The sequence below is a fragment of the Emys orbicularis genome, chromosome 5, assembly GCF_028017835.1.
Source record: "Emys orbicularis isolate rEmyOrb1 chromosome 5, rEmyOrb1.hap1, whole genome shotgun sequence".
NCBI classification, from domain to species: Eukaryota; Metazoa; Chordata; order Testudines; family Emydidae; genus Emys; species Emys orbicularis.
This window is the reverse complement of record NC_088687.1, coordinates 25438265-25458197: the sequence shown is the minus strand read 5'-3', so window position 1 is coordinate 25458197 and position 19933 is coordinate 25438265. Positions and strand designations below refer to the sequence as shown.

General features: G+C 39.3%; 2 protein-coding genes across 2 annotated transcripts in view; one reads left to right on the top strand and one right to left on the bottom strand.

Annotated features, from left to right (window-relative positions):
* PKD2 (polycystin 2, transient receptor potential cation channel) overlaps positions 1-13975 on the top strand; it is a 38840-nt gene extending 24865 nt beyond the window's left edge. Inside the window, exons 8-15 of the mRNA XM_065405084.1 lie at positions 649-830; positions 1634-1754; positions 5340-5438; positions 9187-9308; positions 10673-10790; positions 11029-11192; positions 13090-13237; positions 13736-13975. Of these exons, the coding sequence (XP_065261156.1) occupies positions 649-830; positions 1634-1754; positions 5340-5438; positions 9187-9308; positions 10673-10790; positions 11029-11192; positions 13090-13237; positions 13736-13975 (1194 nt within the window). The remainder of the gene's footprint in view (positions 1-648; positions 831-1633; positions 1755-5339; positions 5439-9186; positions 9309-10672; positions 10791-11028; positions 11193-13089; positions 13238-13735) is intronic.
* Positions 13976-18317: 4342 nt separating this feature from the next.
* LOC135879400 (broad substrate specificity ATP-binding cassette transporter ABCG2-like) overlaps positions 18318-19933 on the bottom strand; it is a 32760-nt gene continuing 31144 nt past the window's right edge. The window contains exons 14-15 of the mRNA XM_065405371.1: positions 19368-19465; positions 18318-18465 (exon numbers count right to left, since the gene is read on the bottom strand). Coding sequence (XP_065261443.1) covers positions 18318-18465; positions 19368-19465 — 246 coding nt within the window. The remainder of the gene's footprint in view (positions 18466-19367; positions 19466-19933) is intronic.

Below are 19933 nucleotides of genomic sequence, written 5' to 3'. Positions count from 1 at the left end.
TAAGCCCATTGCTTCTTGTCCTGGTGAAGCTATATAATGAACTGGTGAAGCTATATAATGGATGGGCATTTTAGCATTAGATCAGTGGAGAAAGAATTCCCTCTGTATGCTTTAGGAAGTAACACAAATTCACTCTTAATCTACCAAGTGACTTGTGTATTCTACCACTATGATATAAAGTATAAAACAAAGCATAACCATGTGCAGTTTTTACACTCAAGAGATGGTGAATGTTAAGAAATAAAAATTGAAAATTCCTGACTATTTCTTTGTGTTTAAATAGAAAACAAAAAACCCAACAAGCCTGTATGGAGGTTTCTTAAAAAGGCATGCTTCAATATTTGTCCCCCTTCAAAATAGTTCTAATATTAGTAGCCCAACACTGCAATAAAACCAGCGTGCGCATATAGTGGAGCAGGATTGGAAATTTGGTTCGCCCTCAATGAATTTTCCTCTCATTTCTAGTACAGTCTGAGTGCTTTGGTAGAAGGGATATTTCTAAAAATAAAAGTAGATTGATTTTCTGTGTCTTCAGTATTAAGTGCTATCAGATTTGAATACACTTTGCATGTGAAAGGTTGGAAAGCTGCTCATTCATTAGTAGTTGTCTGTCTTGTTTTTACATCTATTTCTTTTTTTTTTAAACAGCTCTTCAAATTTGTCAGCTTCAACAGAACAATGAACCAGTTATCCACCACCATGTCTCGCTGTGCCAAAGAGGTCATTGGCTTTGCTATTATGTTTTTCATTATTTTCTTAGCATATGCTCAGCTGGCCTACCTGGTGTTTGGCACTCAAGTTGATGACTTCAGCACTTTCCAAGAGTGTGTGTAAGTATCATAACAAAAAACAGTTCTTCAGTACATCAGCAAGTGACCTCCGCTACCTCATCGAAGACAGAAGGTTTTATTATAGCTCCCAGATAAATATAAAAATTCTATAGGGCTGACTGTTTTTATAGGTATATGGGATTTCTAAAAACTGTTTCAATATACTTTTGTTGAAAAAAAGTCACTCTACAATACAAAATATGACAATTGCATATAATAAATTCAATCATTTTCCCTAATAACTGCAAGTATGTCCTGACAAAAATTATATTAAACATAAAGACTTCTACTTTTTTTTCTTAACATCTGAAGAGATGGGCAACTCTTTCAAATAGGTGGAAGTCATAGGGTTTTGAGAATTTATCACTGACCGTTTGTTACTTTACGTTGCACTAGTGACATACATTTAGTTACTGAGTGATTGCATAGTACCCTAAAAACTGCAGAACATCCTGATAACTACATGTAACTAATAGTTAAACATTGCTTAATAGACAGTAATTATTCCAAGTTGTACAACGTAATGGTGATTTTAAAATGTCTTATGTGTAAAGAGAGGTTGGATTTAGTTCAGTTAGGTTCTACTCCACTGTGACTGTGAGGACATTAGTGATGGGCATGAAAATTTAATTAGCACAGCAACTATCATTCAAAAAATATAGTTCCCCTACCACGCTTCCTTTTCCCTCCATCCCACTCGATAATGAAAATGCTTAGCTCAAAATAGAGTGAAATGTCACAAATTGCTGCCAGAATTCAAAAATGTTTTAACAGCTGGACATGTTTTTGTTTTGTTTTTAAAGCTTTACTCAGTTCCGCATCATTTTGGGAGACTTTAACTTTACAGAGATTGAAGAAGCTAACAGAATTTTGGGACCAATTTATTTCACTACTTTTGTGTTCTTTATGTTCTTCATTCTTTTGGTATGTAAGCCTTTGTTTATGGAGGGGGGCAGGTGTCACACTTGAGTTTTCTGTTACTTTTATCTTTACATCTCCCACTCCTATTATTTTTGGGTGACAGTAACCTTACAACACAACTGGGAACTTAACCTTCAACAGATGCCCATCTCTACACTTTCAAAATAAAGTTGCATTGCATCTCCCTGCCCCCGCCACAGCCCTTCAAATGTTTTCCTGATTCAAAGAATATTTTATTTCTTCTGAAATCTAACCAGTGACTTGCTATATAAGCTCTTCTCAAGTAGATCAACAGCATTATGGTGAGGAATTACAATACTCCCCCATACATACTGCATCTTTATTTATAAACAATGCTCATGTTCAGGGGCTGGATGTTACTGTAATCTGAAGAAGGAATTGAAACGTTAGACTACCATTAAGTGAGTCTGTGCAGTACCCGTTATTACTGGACTGAATACGTATCACATTCTTTTAATGAATTCAGGGGTTGGGGGTGAAAGAAAGACACTCCTCCCCCACAAATCATTTTTCATTGTTAGATGCAATATTCATGAAATCAGAACCGTTCACAACCTATTGAAAGTTGCTTTGACTTTGTGGTGCAATTGCTGGTAGTCTGACAGACAAATTTTTGCAAGATCGGAGCAATTTGCAGAGACATTGAAGGCATTAATTTTGATAGTGGTATGTCCATCATGAAAATAAGCTTGTCCAAAAGTCAGTGTCTTTCTAATCTCCTCCTCCAACTGCTGGGTGTGTCCAACAACACTATATATGTTAAAATATTTTAAAACATGTATGCAGCAGTGGTACACTTTCTTGAATAAGATGTAGAGAAAAGATGGGACCTAACTTGTTTTGACTGGGGTGTTAATGATTTTAGAGCTAATTGGGGCTCCCTTGTAGCAACCTAGCCCCTAGAAGGAAAATCTACAAGGCTTTGTGGAGAGAGAGCAAAGGTAAAAATTTTCATAGGACTTAGGAGCCAAAGTCACCTTGATTTTTTTCTTTCAGTGAAACTTAAGCTGCTAAATGCCAGTCACTTTTGAAAATGGGACTTAAGTGATTTAGGGACTTCAGCGGTTTTGAAAATTCTATTCCAGATTTAAAAAAAAAAACAATCTTTTAATATGAGTAGTAACTTTCCCTTGGCATGCTTCATCCACAGACCAATCACATTGGGTGATGACAGCAATTTCAAAGCCACTCCCACTACCTTTATATACTTTTCCATTCATTAGATACTGTTATTAATGCTTTCAAATACCATCACTAAGGTTGCTATTTAGTCACGGAAGTCACGGATTCCGTGACTTCCAAAGCCCTCCGTGACTTCAGCCAGCCTCAGCTGGGAGCTTCAGGGTCCCCTGCCACCAGCGGCAGGGGGGACCCCCGCCGCTCCTGGCCACCGTGAGCGGTGGGGGGATCCCTGTGGACGGCCACGGGGACCCCTAGAGCTCCCGGCTGCCACTGGTGGCAGGGGGGGACCCCCGGAGCTCCAAACTTCGGAGCCGCAAGCGGAGGGGGACCCTGGAACTCCCAGCCCACCCGCAACTGCCCAGGCTCCTCATTTTATCATGGATATTTTTAGTAAAAGTCAGTGACAGGTCACGGGCTTCCGTGAATTTTTCATTATTGCCCGTGACCTGTCCGTGACTTTTACTAAAAATATCCATGACAAAATCTTAGCCTTAACCATCACCCTAATGTTACCACCAATATGGAGTGGAAATTTCAGTTATTCCCAAACCTGGGGCTCCCACATGGTGATTTGGTATACTGCTGATTTTTTCTGACATTGATTCTGTGGTTAATTAAGTACTATTGTCTGAAACAACCTTCGTTATTTCATGATGTCTCTTATCTAATATACTTTTTGGATGTGACATTGTTTGTGTGTGATAGGTGTTGAGTGCATCTATTCTGTTATAATTATTATGAGATTAAGAAATTTGTTAAAAATGTAACTGGCCTGAGGAAGAGTGAGCTAGCAAACAGAACATGGCACACTTGAACTTAGGAGGGACATTAAGCAGGTTTGAAATCCATTGTGGAACATCTCAGAAAGTTAAACAAATGGAGGATGGTATTTTACAGGAGGAAAAAGCCCTTTTAATTAGATTAAGTAACAGCATCACTTATGGGTGTGGCCTACTTCTTTTGTTATGTGAAGTAGTAGCGTGAGCCTCCTACTCCATGGCTGCTATCTTGTTATAATGTTATGGCCTGTCAGGGAATTTGCAGTACTACACCATATTTTGTGTGCTCATTACCATTTTCGGGTATTGTCATAAGGGTTGAATGGAATTGTGTTGAGAGCTCCTATAGAGCAGTCACTGACATTGATACAAAGCTAGGAAAGATGTATCGAAAACAGCAGCATTTTTAAATCATGCACTTGTGAATTGAAGGCAAAATGAGCATAAGTCAAGGATGGGACTCCAGCCTTTCCTTTTAATTGTCCTGGCCTTTGGCTGTGGTGCACAGTGATATATTGATGTACATTTTTAAAGTTTCCTTTTAGAGAAAAAAAAAATGAAAATATATGCTTTTTGCATGTGAACGGAACACTTTTTTCAGAGTAGTCCTAGTAATGCCTATCCTATAGACTTGTGCAAAAACACTTATTGGGCATAGATGTGCCTTATTGGTATTTTGATACATATATTTACTCTCTATGTAATGGCTTCTTTCAAGTAGTTAGTGTATGTCTGATAAATTAAATATTTGACACATGTAGCAATTTGAAATGGTTGACTTTTATTTCCTGATATCATTTATATAGCAATTAAAGTCTTATCAAACTTCATATTTGGGAAATATATACATGCATAGTAGCGGATGGCTTTTTATACCTGCTCTATCCTAAAAATATAACTGCATTTATAATCAGGTAGTTACGTTGTCATCTGACCTGGTTAAAACAGAACAGTTGTGTCCACACACAAGCTTTTACCATAATATAGCTATGTTTGTAGTGCATATATGTCATGCGGTCTAAATTCATGTATAACTGCCTTCTGGGAAAATCTGGGCAGCTGTTGGAAACCATCTCAGCAGGGGATAGTTGGGACAGGAGAGCATATAACACAGAAGAGAACTCACATCTCATGTGACATTACCCTCTGAGATGTCTTACCACAGCAAAGAATGGTCAAGTAAGTGACATGGGCAGGATTGGGGTCCCATCACCAGTACAACGAAAGTGTGCCAAACTGTAACAGGAAGATATCTGAGTGCCTAGATAGACTGCTGGCAAGGTAGAACACTATTAACTGCCACAAGTATTGGAATAATAATACTTAGTAATATTCAATTAACCATGTTCACTGATTACATTCTCAGTTAAATATTGTTGTGGGTGAAGAACCTTACATTTCAATATCTTGGCTGTTCAATATTACTTTCTAATTAAGGTCACTCCTCCCTTTATTTAAAAAAAAAAGTGCATCCATAGACTGGACTTTGTAGGGTACTTGTGAGATTGCTATAACTATGGCATGGTAGTAGTAATGGTCAGGTATACTGTTAAACTCTAGAATTGTATTTTTTAACCTGAATTTTTAAATTTATTTTTTTAAACAGAACATGTTTTTGGCCATTATCAATGATACTTATTCAGAGGTCAAATCAGATATGGCCCAGCAGAAGGCGGAAATGGAACTGTCCGATCTTATCAAAAAGGTAAAAAAGTTTTGTTACAAATACTGACATTGTATTGGCCAGATTCCAGACTCATTTCTGCCTGGCTTACTGTATAAAATACTAAACTGCTGTATGGGCAACACTGAGTCAAACCAATCTACTGCTGAATAAAGCAAAAAACCCAATGGGCAGTAAAGGCAAGCCAGTCAGAATTAAGTACAAATTAAAATGAATTATGTAACTTCATGTTGGTTTCTAGTAACCTGAGACTTGGGACGTTGAATCCAATCTCCTTGAATGTGATATACTGGAGTAGCTGAATCGGCATTGATAAAGAGTTCTGATGTGGAACTGGATTAGACTAAACCTTTAAATCTGTCAGGGTTTAGTTTGCTTACTTTATTTTATTTTGAATTATTTTGAATTCTGACTTGCAGTACCTTTTACTGCACAATCATACATGCAGGGTGTCACACATTCATATGTACAGTAAAAGCTGTTTTATTCTGCACTTCACCAATCGGGAAGCTCTATAAACCGGCATTTCTGATCTTCATTGAAATTCCAGTTTATAGTCCGGTTGGTGTGGGGCTGGCAGGGGGTTAGGGTTGCTCCTAGGCTGAGTCGCGGCAGGCGGCTCTGCATGCTGCCTCTGCTCGCAGGCGCCGCCCCCAGAGCTCCCATTGGCCGCGGTTCCCAGCCAATGGGAGCTGCGGAGCTAGCCCTCAGAGCGGGGCGGGGGCAACACACGGAGCCGCCTAGGAGCACCCGGGACAGGTCGCTGCTTGCGGGGAGCTGCCTGAGGTGAGCGCCCCGTGGATCCAGCACCCCGCACATCCTCATGTGCCCCAACCTGCTGCCCAAGCCCCCTCCTGCACCCAAACTCCCTCCCAGAGCCCGCGCCCTAAGGTCCAGCCCCGCTTCCGCACCCAAACTCCCTCCCTCTTAGTTAACCAGCATTTTTCACTTACCGGCACCCCTCATTTCCCCAACATGCCGGATAAAACAGCTTTTACTGTATATTGGGAGTTGCTGATTGCAGCCACTGTTTAGGCTACTAAAGTTACGTGCCTACTTTTGTGTGTGTGTGCATATATAGGTTGAGAGATTTATATCTAGGCCAAGATTTATTTATTTGTGTCATGTATAGAAAATGGCTAAATTTGTAGCCAGCATACTTTAAAGTTTTGAATGTGATTATTAAAGTAAAGGAGAAAACTAAAAGTGTTACGTTGTTGGAATGAAGTGGCACAAAATTGCATCTCCAGAATTTATTTCAAAATTAGATAGTGATTTACAAAATGACTAAACTAAATAATATGTTGTTTGTTTTGCATCCAGAACTATTGGTGGGAATTTTATATATATAAAATACAGGCATATCTCCATATATATATCTATGGAGATTGATTGATATAGATATAGATAGATAGATATATGGAGATATGCCTGTCTCATAGAACTGGAAGGGACCCTGAAAGGTCATTGAGTCCAGTCCCCTGCCTTCACTAGCAGGACCAAGTACTGATTTTTGCCCCAGATCCCGAAGTGGCCCCCTCAAGGATTGAACTCACAACCCTGAGTTTAGCAGGCCAATGCTCAAACCACTGAGCTATCCCTCCCCCCATTTTCAAAGATGCCTAACATAGTTAAAAGCTCAACTCCCATTGACTTCAGTGGGAGTTGGATATCTGAATCCCTTAGGCTCCTTTGGAATCCTAGCCACTGGTTGCAAGTATGCCTACCATAATTCATAGAAACAGGGAAATGAGAGCTGAATAAGATTTACTGGGTTATCTTGTCCATTCAGGCCATGAGGGCCTGATGAAATACATCCTAGAATACTCAAGGAGCTGACTGAGGAGATATCTGAGCCATTAGCTATTATCTTCTAAAAGTCATGGAAGACAGGAGAGATTCCAGAGGTGCCCATCTATAAAAAGTGAAATAAAGACAATCCGGAGAATTACAGACCAGTCAGCTTAACTTCAGTACCCAGAAAGATAATGGAACAAATAATTAAGCAATCAATTTGCAAACACTTAGAGGATAATAAGGTGATAAGTAAACAGTCAGCATGGATTGGTCAAGAACAAATCCTGTCAAACCAACCTAATAGCTTCCTTTGACAGGGTAACAAGCTGTGAATGTGGAGAAGTGGTAGATGTGATATATTTTTCCTTTAGTAAGCCTTTTGATACTGTCTCGCGTGACCTCATAAACAAACTAGGGAAATGCAACCTAGATGGAGCTACTATAAGGTGGGTGCAAAACTGGTTGGGAAACCATTCCCAGAGAGTACTTATCAGTGATTCACAGTCATCTGGAAGGGCATAACAAGTGAGGCCCCCCAGGGATCAGTTCTGGGTCCGGTTTTGTTCAATATTTTCATCAATAATGTAGATAATGGCATAGAGAGAGCACTTCTAAAGTTTGTGGCCGATACCAAGCTGGGAGGGGTTGCAAGTGCTTTGGAGGATAGGATTAAAATTCAAATTGATCTGGACAAACTGGAGAAATGGTCTGAAGTAAATAGGATGAAATTCAATAATGACAAATGCAAAGTACTCCATTTAGGAAGGAACAATCAGTTGCACAAATACAAAATGGGAAATGACTGCTTAGGAAGGAGTACTGCAGAAAGGGATGTGGGGGGGTCATACTGGATCACAAGCTAAATATGAGTCAACAGTGTAACACTGTTGCAAAAAAAAAAAAAAAAAAAAAAAGCAAACATTCTGGGATGTATTAGCAAGGGTGTTGTAAGCAAGACACAAGAAGTAATTCTTCTGCTCTACTCCGCACTGATTAGTCCTCAGATGGAGTATTGTGTCCTATTCTGGGCACCACATTTCAGGAAAGATGTGGACAAATTGGAGAAAGTCCAGAGAAGAGGAACAAAAATGATTAAAGGTCTAGAAAACATGACCTATGAGGGAAGATTTAAAAAATTGTGTTTGTTTAGTCTGGGGAAGAGAAGGCTGAGAGGGAACATGATAGTTTTCAAGTACATCAAAGGTTGTTACAAGGAGGGAGGGAGGATGATTGTTCTCGTTAACCTCTGATGATAGGACAAGAAGCAATGGGCTTAAATTGCAGCAAGGGAGGTTTAGGTTGAAAAACTTCCTAACTATCAGGGAAGTTAATCACTAGGCTAAATAGCCTTTGGAGGTTGTGGAATCTCCATAATTGGAGATTTTTAAGAGTGGGTTAGACAAACACCTGTCAGGGATGGTCTAGAACAGCGGTTCTCAAACTGTGGGTCGCGACCCCAAAGTGGGTTGCCACCCCATTTTAATGGGGTCGCTTGGGCTGGCTTGGACTTGCCGAAGCCCAAGCCCCACCACCTTCAGCCCTGGGTGTCGGGGCTCATGTTACTGGCCCCCTGCTTGGGGCTGAAGCCCTTGGGCTTCGGCTTTACCCCCCACCCACCGCCCAGGGCTGCAAGACTTGGGCAGGCTCAGGCTTCAATCCCCCTTCCTGGAATCGTATAATAATTTTTGTTTTCAGAAGGGGATCGCTGTGCAATGAAGTTTGAAAACCCCTGGTCTAGAAGATAATACTTAGTCCTGCCATGAGTGCAGGGGACTGGACTAGATGACGTCTCGAGGTCCCTTCCACTCCTATGATTATATGATTCCTCCAGTGCTTGTCAGAAAATATTAAATGAGGTTTGACTTCATTCAGGAATGCAAGCAATCTTCTTTACATGAAACAACAAGCAAAACAAAATTAAGTATGCCATTAGAAGTAGTTTTATTTTCTCTTATTTTATTTTCTCCGTTAGGGATATAATAAAGCCATGATTAAACTTAAATTGAAAAAAACCACTGTTGATGACATTTCAGAGAACTTGCGACAAGGTGGGGGAAAGTTAAACTTTGATGAACTACGCCAGGATCTCAAGGGGTAAGGAAACCAGTATTTTGTATCTTAAACAATATTCCCAAGGGACTTGTGATGCAAAGAATCTGTCTGATTTCCTCCAGGCCTGTAGGGTGTGAGCGGGGGTGAAGTCTTTGTTAAGGTACATTAATGCAAATAAAAACAATATGTAGGAATGCCTCCATGTCAGGTGGGTTGCTAATAAAACTTATGCTTCCTTTTGTATCTAACAGAAGGGTTTTTATGTAAATAAATAGGGTGCTGGAAAATCTGCAGTGTTTCAGGAAAGTCCAAGGGCATTGCAGAAACAAACCTCCCAAAAAATGAGGGGTGCGGGAAGAGAGAAATAATGGGTAATGGTGTGAGCTGGAGTGAGGTAACTAACTTTTCTTGGCTAGTTGCCTGTAAGTTGGACCCTTCCCCTTCATGGTGAGTGAGGATCAACCGAGAAGTTTTGGCACCATTATTGAAGAGGATTGGTAACAATTCATGGAGAGAAAGATGGTAGCGGCATTTAAGTAGGACCCTGCTCAAAAGGCTTACCAACTATTGCCCTCTTTCTAGCCTCCTCTTATTTTTGGAAGGTTTAGAAGTTGGCATTTGAGGAACTCAGTTGCATTTTTGATTCAACATGTGTTCTCCATTCTGACAAGGGGTTTTAGACATATGTATGGTATGAAGGTGGTATTAAAATCCATAGAGAACAATCTTTCCAGTGATGGATGCAAACTGATTTTTTTTTTCCAGATCTCTCAATAGCCTTTGAGTCTGACTTTCCTGCAGGATTTCATGAGGATGGATGGGGTTTGTCTTATAGTAGATGTGTTCCTGTCTCACTGATACCAAAGACAGGCAAATGAAGAACCTTTCCTCCCTCAAGTGCTCTTGTAAATGGGGTCCCGTAAAGTTTCATTTTGTCAACTGTCCTGTTAAGCAGAATCTGGGGTAGTTCATGAAATGTTTTGGTCTGCAGAGTCACCTGCATGCAGATGGTAGTTAGGACTAGAGCTCCTGTTGATCATACAGAGATACTGCATTCTCTTTGTTTTTACAGTGCTAGTCACAATTAGGGATGTGGATAAGAGGAAACTGTCTTAAATGCAATCCAGAGAAAAGAGAGAGATGCTGTTAGGCAGGAAAAAAACCTCTAAAGCAATGGGCTGGGGCCAAGACTGGTGGTGATATGTACCCAAGCTTTGCCAGCATGGTTAGTGGACTTGGATTCGTGATGGGAAAGCTTGTGGGCAGCACTGAATTAGGCATGTTCTTTGGCTTTTAGAGAATTTGCTGTAGTTAAGACTTTTTTGTTGTCTCTTCTCCCCACCCTCACCCCCAACATTTTTCGCAAAACATCAAAAAAAGGGGGGTCCATTTTATCTTCTTTTCAGGAAGGGTCACACGGATGCAGAGATTGAAGCAATATTTACTAAGTATGACCAGGATGGGGATCAGGAATTGACAGAACACGAACATCAGCAAATGAGAGATGATCTAGAGAAAGAAAGGGTAAGTCGTGCTTTAGGGCAATTGGAAGACCTTGAACACCATCAGTTGGGTCAACGGAGTTTCTAAGCACCAATTCTCATTTGCATTTGATTTAGACTTACTAATCTATTAGGTTGCCTAACATTTACTCCCAACAAAACTATAAAAGGGTGAAAGGTAGTTCAGTGAATGAGGTCATGCAGCCTTGACCTTCAGCACACAGGTGAAAGTCTATGGATAACGTTTGTTTTTCATGAAGGAGGATTTGGATCTGGACAGGAGCTCTCTACCACGTCCAATGAGTGGTCGAAGCTTCCCTCGCAGTCTGGATGACTCTGAAGAGGACGATGATGAGGACAGTGGACACAGCTCTAGAAGAAGAGGTAGCAGCTCCAGTGGGGTTTCATATGAAGAGTTCCAAGTGTAAGTGCAAGCAGTGCTGCAATGTGTGGGTTTTTTAAAATATATATTGCCCTCCAATATAATTCTGGGTATTGACCAAATGAAATCTAAGAAATGTGTTACAAAGCTAACTGTATAAATAGCTATTTATCACTTGAAATCTATTCTCTGCATTTAAAGTTGTTGTTAGAGGATCCTGGATGAAAATGGAAACAAAAGAAATAGTAGCTCCCAGATTTAAATAAATAACCAACTCAAAAAAAAAAAAAAAAATTGGTGCAAAATGAAGGTTACTTACCTGTAACTGGGAATCTTCAGGATGGACTCTGCATATTCAGTGCAGCACCGATTGGCACAGCCCAAAAGTAGGAATGTGCAGAGGACACTCAAAGAAATATGGGGTTTTCCTACTTTAATTTGGTTGGTGTCTAATGAGGGCATATGTATGGCAATTTAGTGTGCAGCAAGCCCGTCGTAATTCTACGGTGCATTAACTGGCACCCAGTTAATGTGCAGGACACTAGTGCATTGTAGATTCACATCCTGGCTTGCCACGCACTAAATCGTTGTGTAGACAAGCCCTGAGCCTCTTTGGTGTAATTACTGTAAGAATGAGCCATATCACACCAGAGTCCAAGTTAACACCTCTGCTCTCAGGTGTTTGTGGAAGAATTTCATCCATGCTCATACAGTGGCTGACAACCTGAAAGAAACATTGTCAATGTTAGACTAATTCTAAAAGCCTGCTCTGCTCTTCTTTCATCAGACAAAAATCGAGGTTATTGTACGTTCAAATAGAACTAAAGGATTGGCAGGAATTTGTATTACTTATGCTTGTATATTTGGCTGAAATGGTCTCTCTCTATAGGCCCCAGTCACAGCAAGGATGAATGAAGTGGTTATGACTTAGGGTTGCTAGAACCTGATTGACCATCTTCCTTGTTCAGTAGTAACTGTGTGTAATGATCCCAAACTGTACTAGTTAACATGTCCACAATCAAATGCCTGTGGGGCGGATGTATTTTCCTTATCTCCATATAGGAAGTAGAACATATCAGTTAATTTGCTTGGGATGGGATTAACTTCATTAGAAATATTACAGCGTAATTAACACTTGTTACTTGCTTTCTAAATCCCCTTCACTTTAAAACATTCCATTAACTTTAAGGTTGTCTGCTATGTTCACCAGCTGGTATATGAAACTTGCTTGACAGGAGGGGTGGGTGGGTAATTAGGTAACTAGATCAAGGGAAAAAATAAACCTAGATGCTGTATTTCTGTAGACCATGATTGTAGAAAATGATTGTATTATATATATAAAAAAACATTATGCAAGCCTGTAAACATCTAGCTCAGTTAGAGTACATACAGATCAGAATATGGAACCCTTCATTCACCATGGGAATGCACGTCTCTCTTAAGAAGTAACAACAGTTCTACTTATTTTTTTCTTCTCAAAGTATTGCAGAAATGAGTGTGTTTTAGTGACAGTGTGCTGGGATTCATTTCCGGGCCCAAAATCTTCCACCGAGGATGCTATGGAAGTAGCACTCTCTTGTCTGTGGAAAGCAGAGTGCCTCTTGTACAATCTGTAGCAAACACCAGAAGTGGTACTGACCAGCTGTTGAGTGAGCCCCACCCGGCACTCCATTCCTGTACATTTTACATGATAGGATATCCCAAAAAAAGAAGGAAAACAGAGGACATAATTTAGGAGTTTTACACTTGCCGTCACCCCTCTCCCTTGCTGAGAAAATTACAAATTATTCCATTGTCATTTTGGTTTGTAGGTTTAATAAAAACTGTACAAATGTCATCTGATGAACTTTCCACTTCCTACAAGTCGATTAGCTAAAACCAAATTAATGACTTGAAAATGTCAGTAACATTAAAATTTGCAAATATCTGTTGCCTTCAGGTTGGTGAGACGAGTGGATCGCATGGAACATTCCATAGGCAGTATTGTTTCCAAAATTGATGCTGTTATTGTAAAGCTTGAGGCAATGGAGCGGGCCAAACTGAAAAGGAGAGATGTGTTGGGAAGACTGCTAGATGGAGTTACAGAGGTAAGAAACCCCCAGTATGACTTGAGCAGTCAGTTGACTGATCACTAGCTAAAGAGCTGTTTTCCATGTAAGTTAGATGATTAACTCATTTGTTTCTACTTTGCTTTTCTACTACTTCACACATAGGATTGTGATAACTGAGGTAGGCACCTTAGCAATGTTAAGCCAGTGACTATCAGACTCCATTTTGGGTTTATTTACAAGCACTTGATCAAAGTCCAGCCAGAGACTAGTTATCATAGTGAATTAACACATCACTGTGTGAAGGCTCTGTCATACCATGGTGATGGGCACAGTATAAAAACTTGTTGTCACTATTCTGCAGCTGCTACAACAGTACCTTTACCTCTTGTTCAGTGCTTGGTGTAGTACAAAGCCACACTATGGCATGAATTCATCTGAGATGTCTTTTAGAATATTTTATACCTTCTTCCAGATTTTGTTCACAATCAAATTTGGAAGATTACACAGCGAGTTTGTATCTGTCTTTGTATTTAGGATGAAAGATTGGGACGTGACAATGAAATCCACAGGGAACAAATGGAGAGGTTAGTGCGGGAGGAACTGGAGCGTTGGGAATCGGATGACACAGCTTCCCAAATGAGCCACCGCTTGGGAACGCCACTTGGACTGAATAGCCAGCCTCGTTCTAGGAATTCCCGTCCATCCTCCTCTCAGTCAACAGAAGGCACTGATGGAAGTGGAGGAGGGAATGGCGGGAGCAACATCCATGTGTAATATTATTAGTCAATGGGTTGTTTTAAAATTTCAATCCTGTATTATAACAGCAAATACGCTATTTACTATTTTGTTTTCCAAAAACAGTGATGAACGTTAAAGCTCCCAGTGTCCCATCTGGGGATTGATCAGTAGGCCATAGGGACATCTAATCTACAACCACTGTATCAGCAGCTGACAGATGTAAAGTTGGCATTACCCACCTACCCCACTAAATAGGGTGATATTCCCATTGCCACCTACACTGGCTTTAGGACCATAATCCACCAGTAGCATTGCTTCAAGTGGCTGCACTTATAGGATCTGTGCCAGAGGGTTTTACAGTTTCCCTGTCTTCATTCAGTAAATGCAGCTGTTGTTTTTTTTTCCCTAAGTACTCCCATCTTAATGCTTGCTATGCAGCAGGAGCTCATTTTGGTTATGTAAAATAGGACTGTAAGAATCTACTTTCCCATTAGATAATGCTGAAAATTAGTTTCAAAGTTGTTGTGAAGTAAATCTCTTCTAAAAGTTTTGATTAATAGTTAGCCAAAAATGCATTTAACTTCTCAACTCAAATGCTTAGATTTCCAGTGCTTTATAATGGGAAATATTATTCTTAAATTCCTATTCTAAAATGTATTAATAAGGTGACTTCCTATATAGTTATTCCTGTTAATTATATTCAACACAAATTACAAACAAGTAACACAATCTCCTTATTCTGGAGTTTTCCTTTAGTGTGCTAAGATTTTCTTTAATTTATTTTAAAGGAACATTCCCTATGTATCAGTGCACTATTGCCTTTTTCCTGACAGAAGGTCGTGTTTAGTTCATTTTTATTATGAAGTAGACGCATATGCATATGCAAGAAGCATATGAATAGTGCATATCAGTGCACTATTGCCAGAGGAAAAAGGCAATAATGCACTGATACATAGGGAATGTTACTTCATATATTTAGTACTTCATATATTTTAGTGTTTTAAAAGTAGTTCTTTGGGAACTTCTTTACACATAAGAGAGTCAAGGTGGGTACGATAATATCTTTTATTGGATCAATTTCTATTTACACATAACTAATGTGATCATTGTTGTCTTTGTGTCTGTCCATAGCTGGCTTTTAGGGCCAAATTTTCAAAAAGGAAGACCTCTGAGCTCTGCATCCAAAACTGCACCTACCCTATCTACAATTACATGCAGAAATTAGGTAAACATTAGATAAGTTGTGAAAAACATCAATTAATCTTGGGGGATGCAAGGGGAGAGAGAAATTGACATTTTGAACATTTCTGATTAGCTCTAGCAAGTTTTCATTCCAATTCAAAGGCAGGGGCCTAATTAGTTTCTTATGTATGCACTTACCTGACCTGCATGAGCAATTGGAGGTATATTTCTGCATGTACACGTTTTTCTGTAGGGAACTACGCTACATCCTTTTGAAATTGTAGTCTTTAGTATAATCAGCACTTTTTAGTACAAGGCTTGCTGGATTTGAGACTGCAGTAGAGCTTTGAAGCAGCAACAGCCCTGACAGTGATTTGAGTTTGGTGTACAGAAAATTAGAGGCAAATATGTACTATTTTTGATAGTAGTATATATTTAGATATAGTGAAATATGGGAGTCTTCACTTAAGCTGACAGTTGCCTTAAGACTAACTGTAGGTTTAAAGGGAAATGGAAAACTTAATGTTCAGATGAAGTACACAGTATTCTAAGTGCGTAGATTTGTAGGGTGTAAGAAGGAAAATGTCCATGCTTTTTTATTGATGCTGGTGGCTTTCATGTTGTGCTTATTATAGGAATTGCTTCCTGTAATTAACCTTAAGTACCTTATATTTTTGTGTTAGTATTTTTGGTTTGGTATTGAATCAAATACACCTCCAAATATTGCAGTTTTCCCATATCTATATATACCAGCACTTGTTGTCGTGTTACGGTGTCATCCAAGACACATTCCATATGACCAGAGCACTTGTCCTTGATAAAAACAAAACTTTTCTTATGTTAAATTTACAAGAAAGTGCATGTTCAGTAACTTACTCATCTTTGGGTACGTCTACACTTACCTCCGCGTCCGACGGCAGGCAATCGATGTTCTGGGATCGATTTATCGCGTCTTGTCTAGACGCGATAAATCGATCCCGGATCGATCCCGGAAGTGCTCGCCGTCGACGCCGGTACTCCAGCTCGGCGAGAGGAGTACGCGGCATCGACGGGGGAGCCTGCCTGCAGCGTCTGGACCCGCGGTAAGTTCGGACTAAGGTACTTCGAATTCAACTACGTTATTAACGTAGCTGAATTTGCGTACCTTAGTCCGAAGTGGGGGGGTAGTGTGGACCAGGCCTTAGATGAAGGGACTTCTCCCCTACTGAGAGCTGAAATTTCCCAACAGACTATCGGTCAAGCTCCACCACTGCCAAGTGGATAAGAAATTAATCCAAATAGTTAAGGTTAAGATTTTATCACAGTTATTTTTAGTAAAAGTTAGGGATAAGTCACTGGCAATAAACAAAAATTCACTGAAGCCCCTGACTTTTACTAAAAATAACTGACAAAATGGGGCTGACATGAAAGCCTGAGTCCTGCTGCAGGAGGGGAGGAGAGGTCTAGCACCTGCTGCCACTGTGGCTCACAGCTCTGGGGTCCCCCCTCACTGCCTGTGGAAGCTGGAAGCTGTGTGGTGGGCCCTCCTAAGCCCACAGCGGCTCAGAGCACCAGGGTCCCTGATAGCTTCAGCCCTGCCTCCATGGGGCTGAAGCGGAAAGTGTCATGGAGGTCTCTGAAAGTCATGGAATCCTGGACTTCCGTGACACAATCTAAGCCTTAATAATAGTATACAAAACCTTCTGTTACATTACTGTGTAGGAGGTATATTTCAAGGGGTCAGTTGGCTAATGGTTTGACATATGGTAAGATTGTTTTTGTAAGCTCTAAAAAATTAGCATTTGGTCTGTTGGGGCATAGGAATATCAAAATGCCAGATACAATATTATATGTCATGTAGTTAAAGTTTAAAACCAATCATCTGACCAAACAGTTTGGCTTCACAGGAAAGAGGTTGCTAGTGCTCAGTTAAAGTGATCTTTTGTTATAAAGACAAGACATGTTGGATGTTGCTGCAATATCATGCTGCAGAACTAAGGAAATTTGCATTTGTGAAGTTGTCTTTTCAAAACACTACAGCTATCACTGTGGCTTTAAATGTGTCCTAAAATTGTACCTTTCTCTAAACTAATATCGAACAAAGCTTTTCTTTTATTAGTATGTTAATTATGAAAACCAAAATGTTTGCATTCATAGCTATATTTGTTCATCTGTATATCTGTAACGTGTCGTTACTTAATAACAAACTTCATTTTGAAGTGCAGTAAGCTTTCATGGGCTATCCATGTGTGTTGACAATGTGCCATGCAAGAAGTACATGGCAACTAGACAAATGTGTTATACGTTTTTTTATTATGGTTTCATTTTAAGTTTAGATTCTCTTGTAACTGTTACTTTGTTTCTAGGGTAAAGGGTTTCTTCTAAGTAAGTGTAAAGTTTTGCATTAGCATTTGGTCTTATTAGGAAGCTGTTAATTATGCAAGTCTTCCACAGTTATCAAAGATTTATTGGTCTATAATACTGAGCACTTTACTTCCTAATAAAGATTTTACATATGAAAATCACCAATGTGTATGAGAATTATGGACAAAAATAGGCTGCATTTAAATCCGTCTCATTATGGTCAGTGTCCTGTATTTGACATGTTGCTTTTCTCTTCCCCCTTCTTCCCATCCACCTGTACTGTTTTAAAAATTAAAAAAATATGGCTGCAGAACCACACTGATCCTCTTGTTTGGTAGAACCCAAAGGAAATTGAAAGCCTAGTCAGTTTCACTTACTGCCCTGCCCATCTGCATTAGATAAGAAAACTAAATTCTCATCCAACTTCACTTTTATATAGTTTTTTAAACTATATATTTCTAGGTAGACCTGTTCAGATATTTTTTTCAAGTGCTTTCTTGAGCTAGCTGTCTGCCACTATCAATAATGCAGACTAAGCCTTTGTCACCTTAGGATGTCAAAGATGCTTCTCTGTTTACATCTCCCTTACTGCTGATCTGGGGTTTCTACAGCATTCCTTGGTCCCTGGAAATCCCAGGCCTAAATTGTAAGCTGTCAACAATCCTCTGCTGTCTCCATGCACGTGAGACCTTTGTAATAGATGTAGCTCGGTAGCAAGCAGTATTAGTAAAAACTGAACACGGTTATCAAAATCTTTAATGTAATCTTTGAAAATGTTAAAACATTTTTAGTCCATTCACTATCAAAACTGCATTGCATTGTGTTATACTAGATGCTTGTTAACTCAGCTGAATTAAGAGAACTTCTTCAGGAAGCGCAGTTTCAAATATGCAATTGTAAAGAAGATTAGTGTCATGCATAGAAGAGCCACATAATTCCTCCACATGCCCCAAGCAGACACTTCAATGCCTTGCATTTTCAAATATTCTTCTCCAGTGCAGCTAGTCAATACAAATTAAAGTTTAAAAAGTTAACCCTTTGTAAAGATCTGTAACTGAATATTTAATTTGCCTGTTTTCATAATTTTGCTGAAAAATGCTTTGGTCCAATGCAAACAAACAGAATGGTGACCAAGGATAGATTAACCTGTGTCAGGAAAAAAAACAGGTTCAAACCTCAACTCTAATACTGAATTTGAACCTTTGCTATTCAGTTCGCATCAGCCTGCATAAATAGTTACTCTACTCTGAAGAGGCCTTGGACTTGTAATACTTTTTAGGGCCTCAAGCTAGCAAATTTTGCAAGTTAGCATGTTGCATATTGTGGAGAAAAGAAAAATCTGAACTTAAAAGTCTTTGTGAAGCATTTGAAGAGATTAGCTGAGTACAACCTAGCAGAGAGTACCAAGACTAAGGGAAATTCCTCTTCCCTTCACTATTCTTTGGTAATAAACTATGAGATCTTCTTCAAAGTGCAATTTTAGATATGCAATAAGAAATTAATATTACAAATATAAAGCACACATTAAAAATAGTCTGTTAGGTCCTTTTCTACACAGGAAAACTTGCCATGTCCTGAAATGGTTTTCAAGAACAGATCTTAAACTGTTCCAGGATCACTACCTGTTCTCTCAAATGCTTTCTTTAAAAATTGTCCCCTCTACCTTCTCTAGCACTTGAAATAGTTTTAAATGTCTAAGCTTTACATGACTTATCTGAAATGAACCACCAAATATTTGAAAACCAGAGACTGCTCCAGAGGCTAAGTATTCAGTTATAAAGCATAGACCCACTGGCAGCTGAGGCACCAGGAAAACCATGACAAAAAAATCTCAAATTCAATTTTGTAGTTTACGGAACTTGGGCTCCTTGCAAGAACTTGTTTATAATAACTGCATACTTACATTGTAAATGGACTAGAAGTGATGCAACTTACATTGACCCCAGTCACACTGGCGTTCTGGCAAAAGCTTAGACCTGTAAATTCATTAATTTGCAAAGCCTTTAAAGATAAAAACAAAAATATTAGATAGTCAAGGGGGAACCTCTAAGCAGGTTTAATAAATTACTACATACTAAACCAACAAAAGTTTCCATTAAAGTATATATCAAAATTGTAAGCCAAGATCTGAAAAACTGTCTGGAATCAAAGCTTTTTTCTAGGGTGTTTGAAGAAATCCTTCCACTGAAAACAGTTTAGTCTAATTTTCAGATAATCACATTTAAAGTATTGGTAAAATACTGTGAAAATACCCCTCTTTGTGACATAAGTGCAAACGTTATCTTTGCCATAGGCACAGGGCCTGCTGCTGCACAGACTGCTATTGGGAGACCTGCACGATGGAAACTCATTGAAACAGAGCAAAAATGTCTCTGAACTAAAATAATACTACTGGCTCATTTCTCTTATGCTATAAGCCACAATATCTATTCCTTTCAGCTTTTTCAATTATTTATTTTATATGACAGG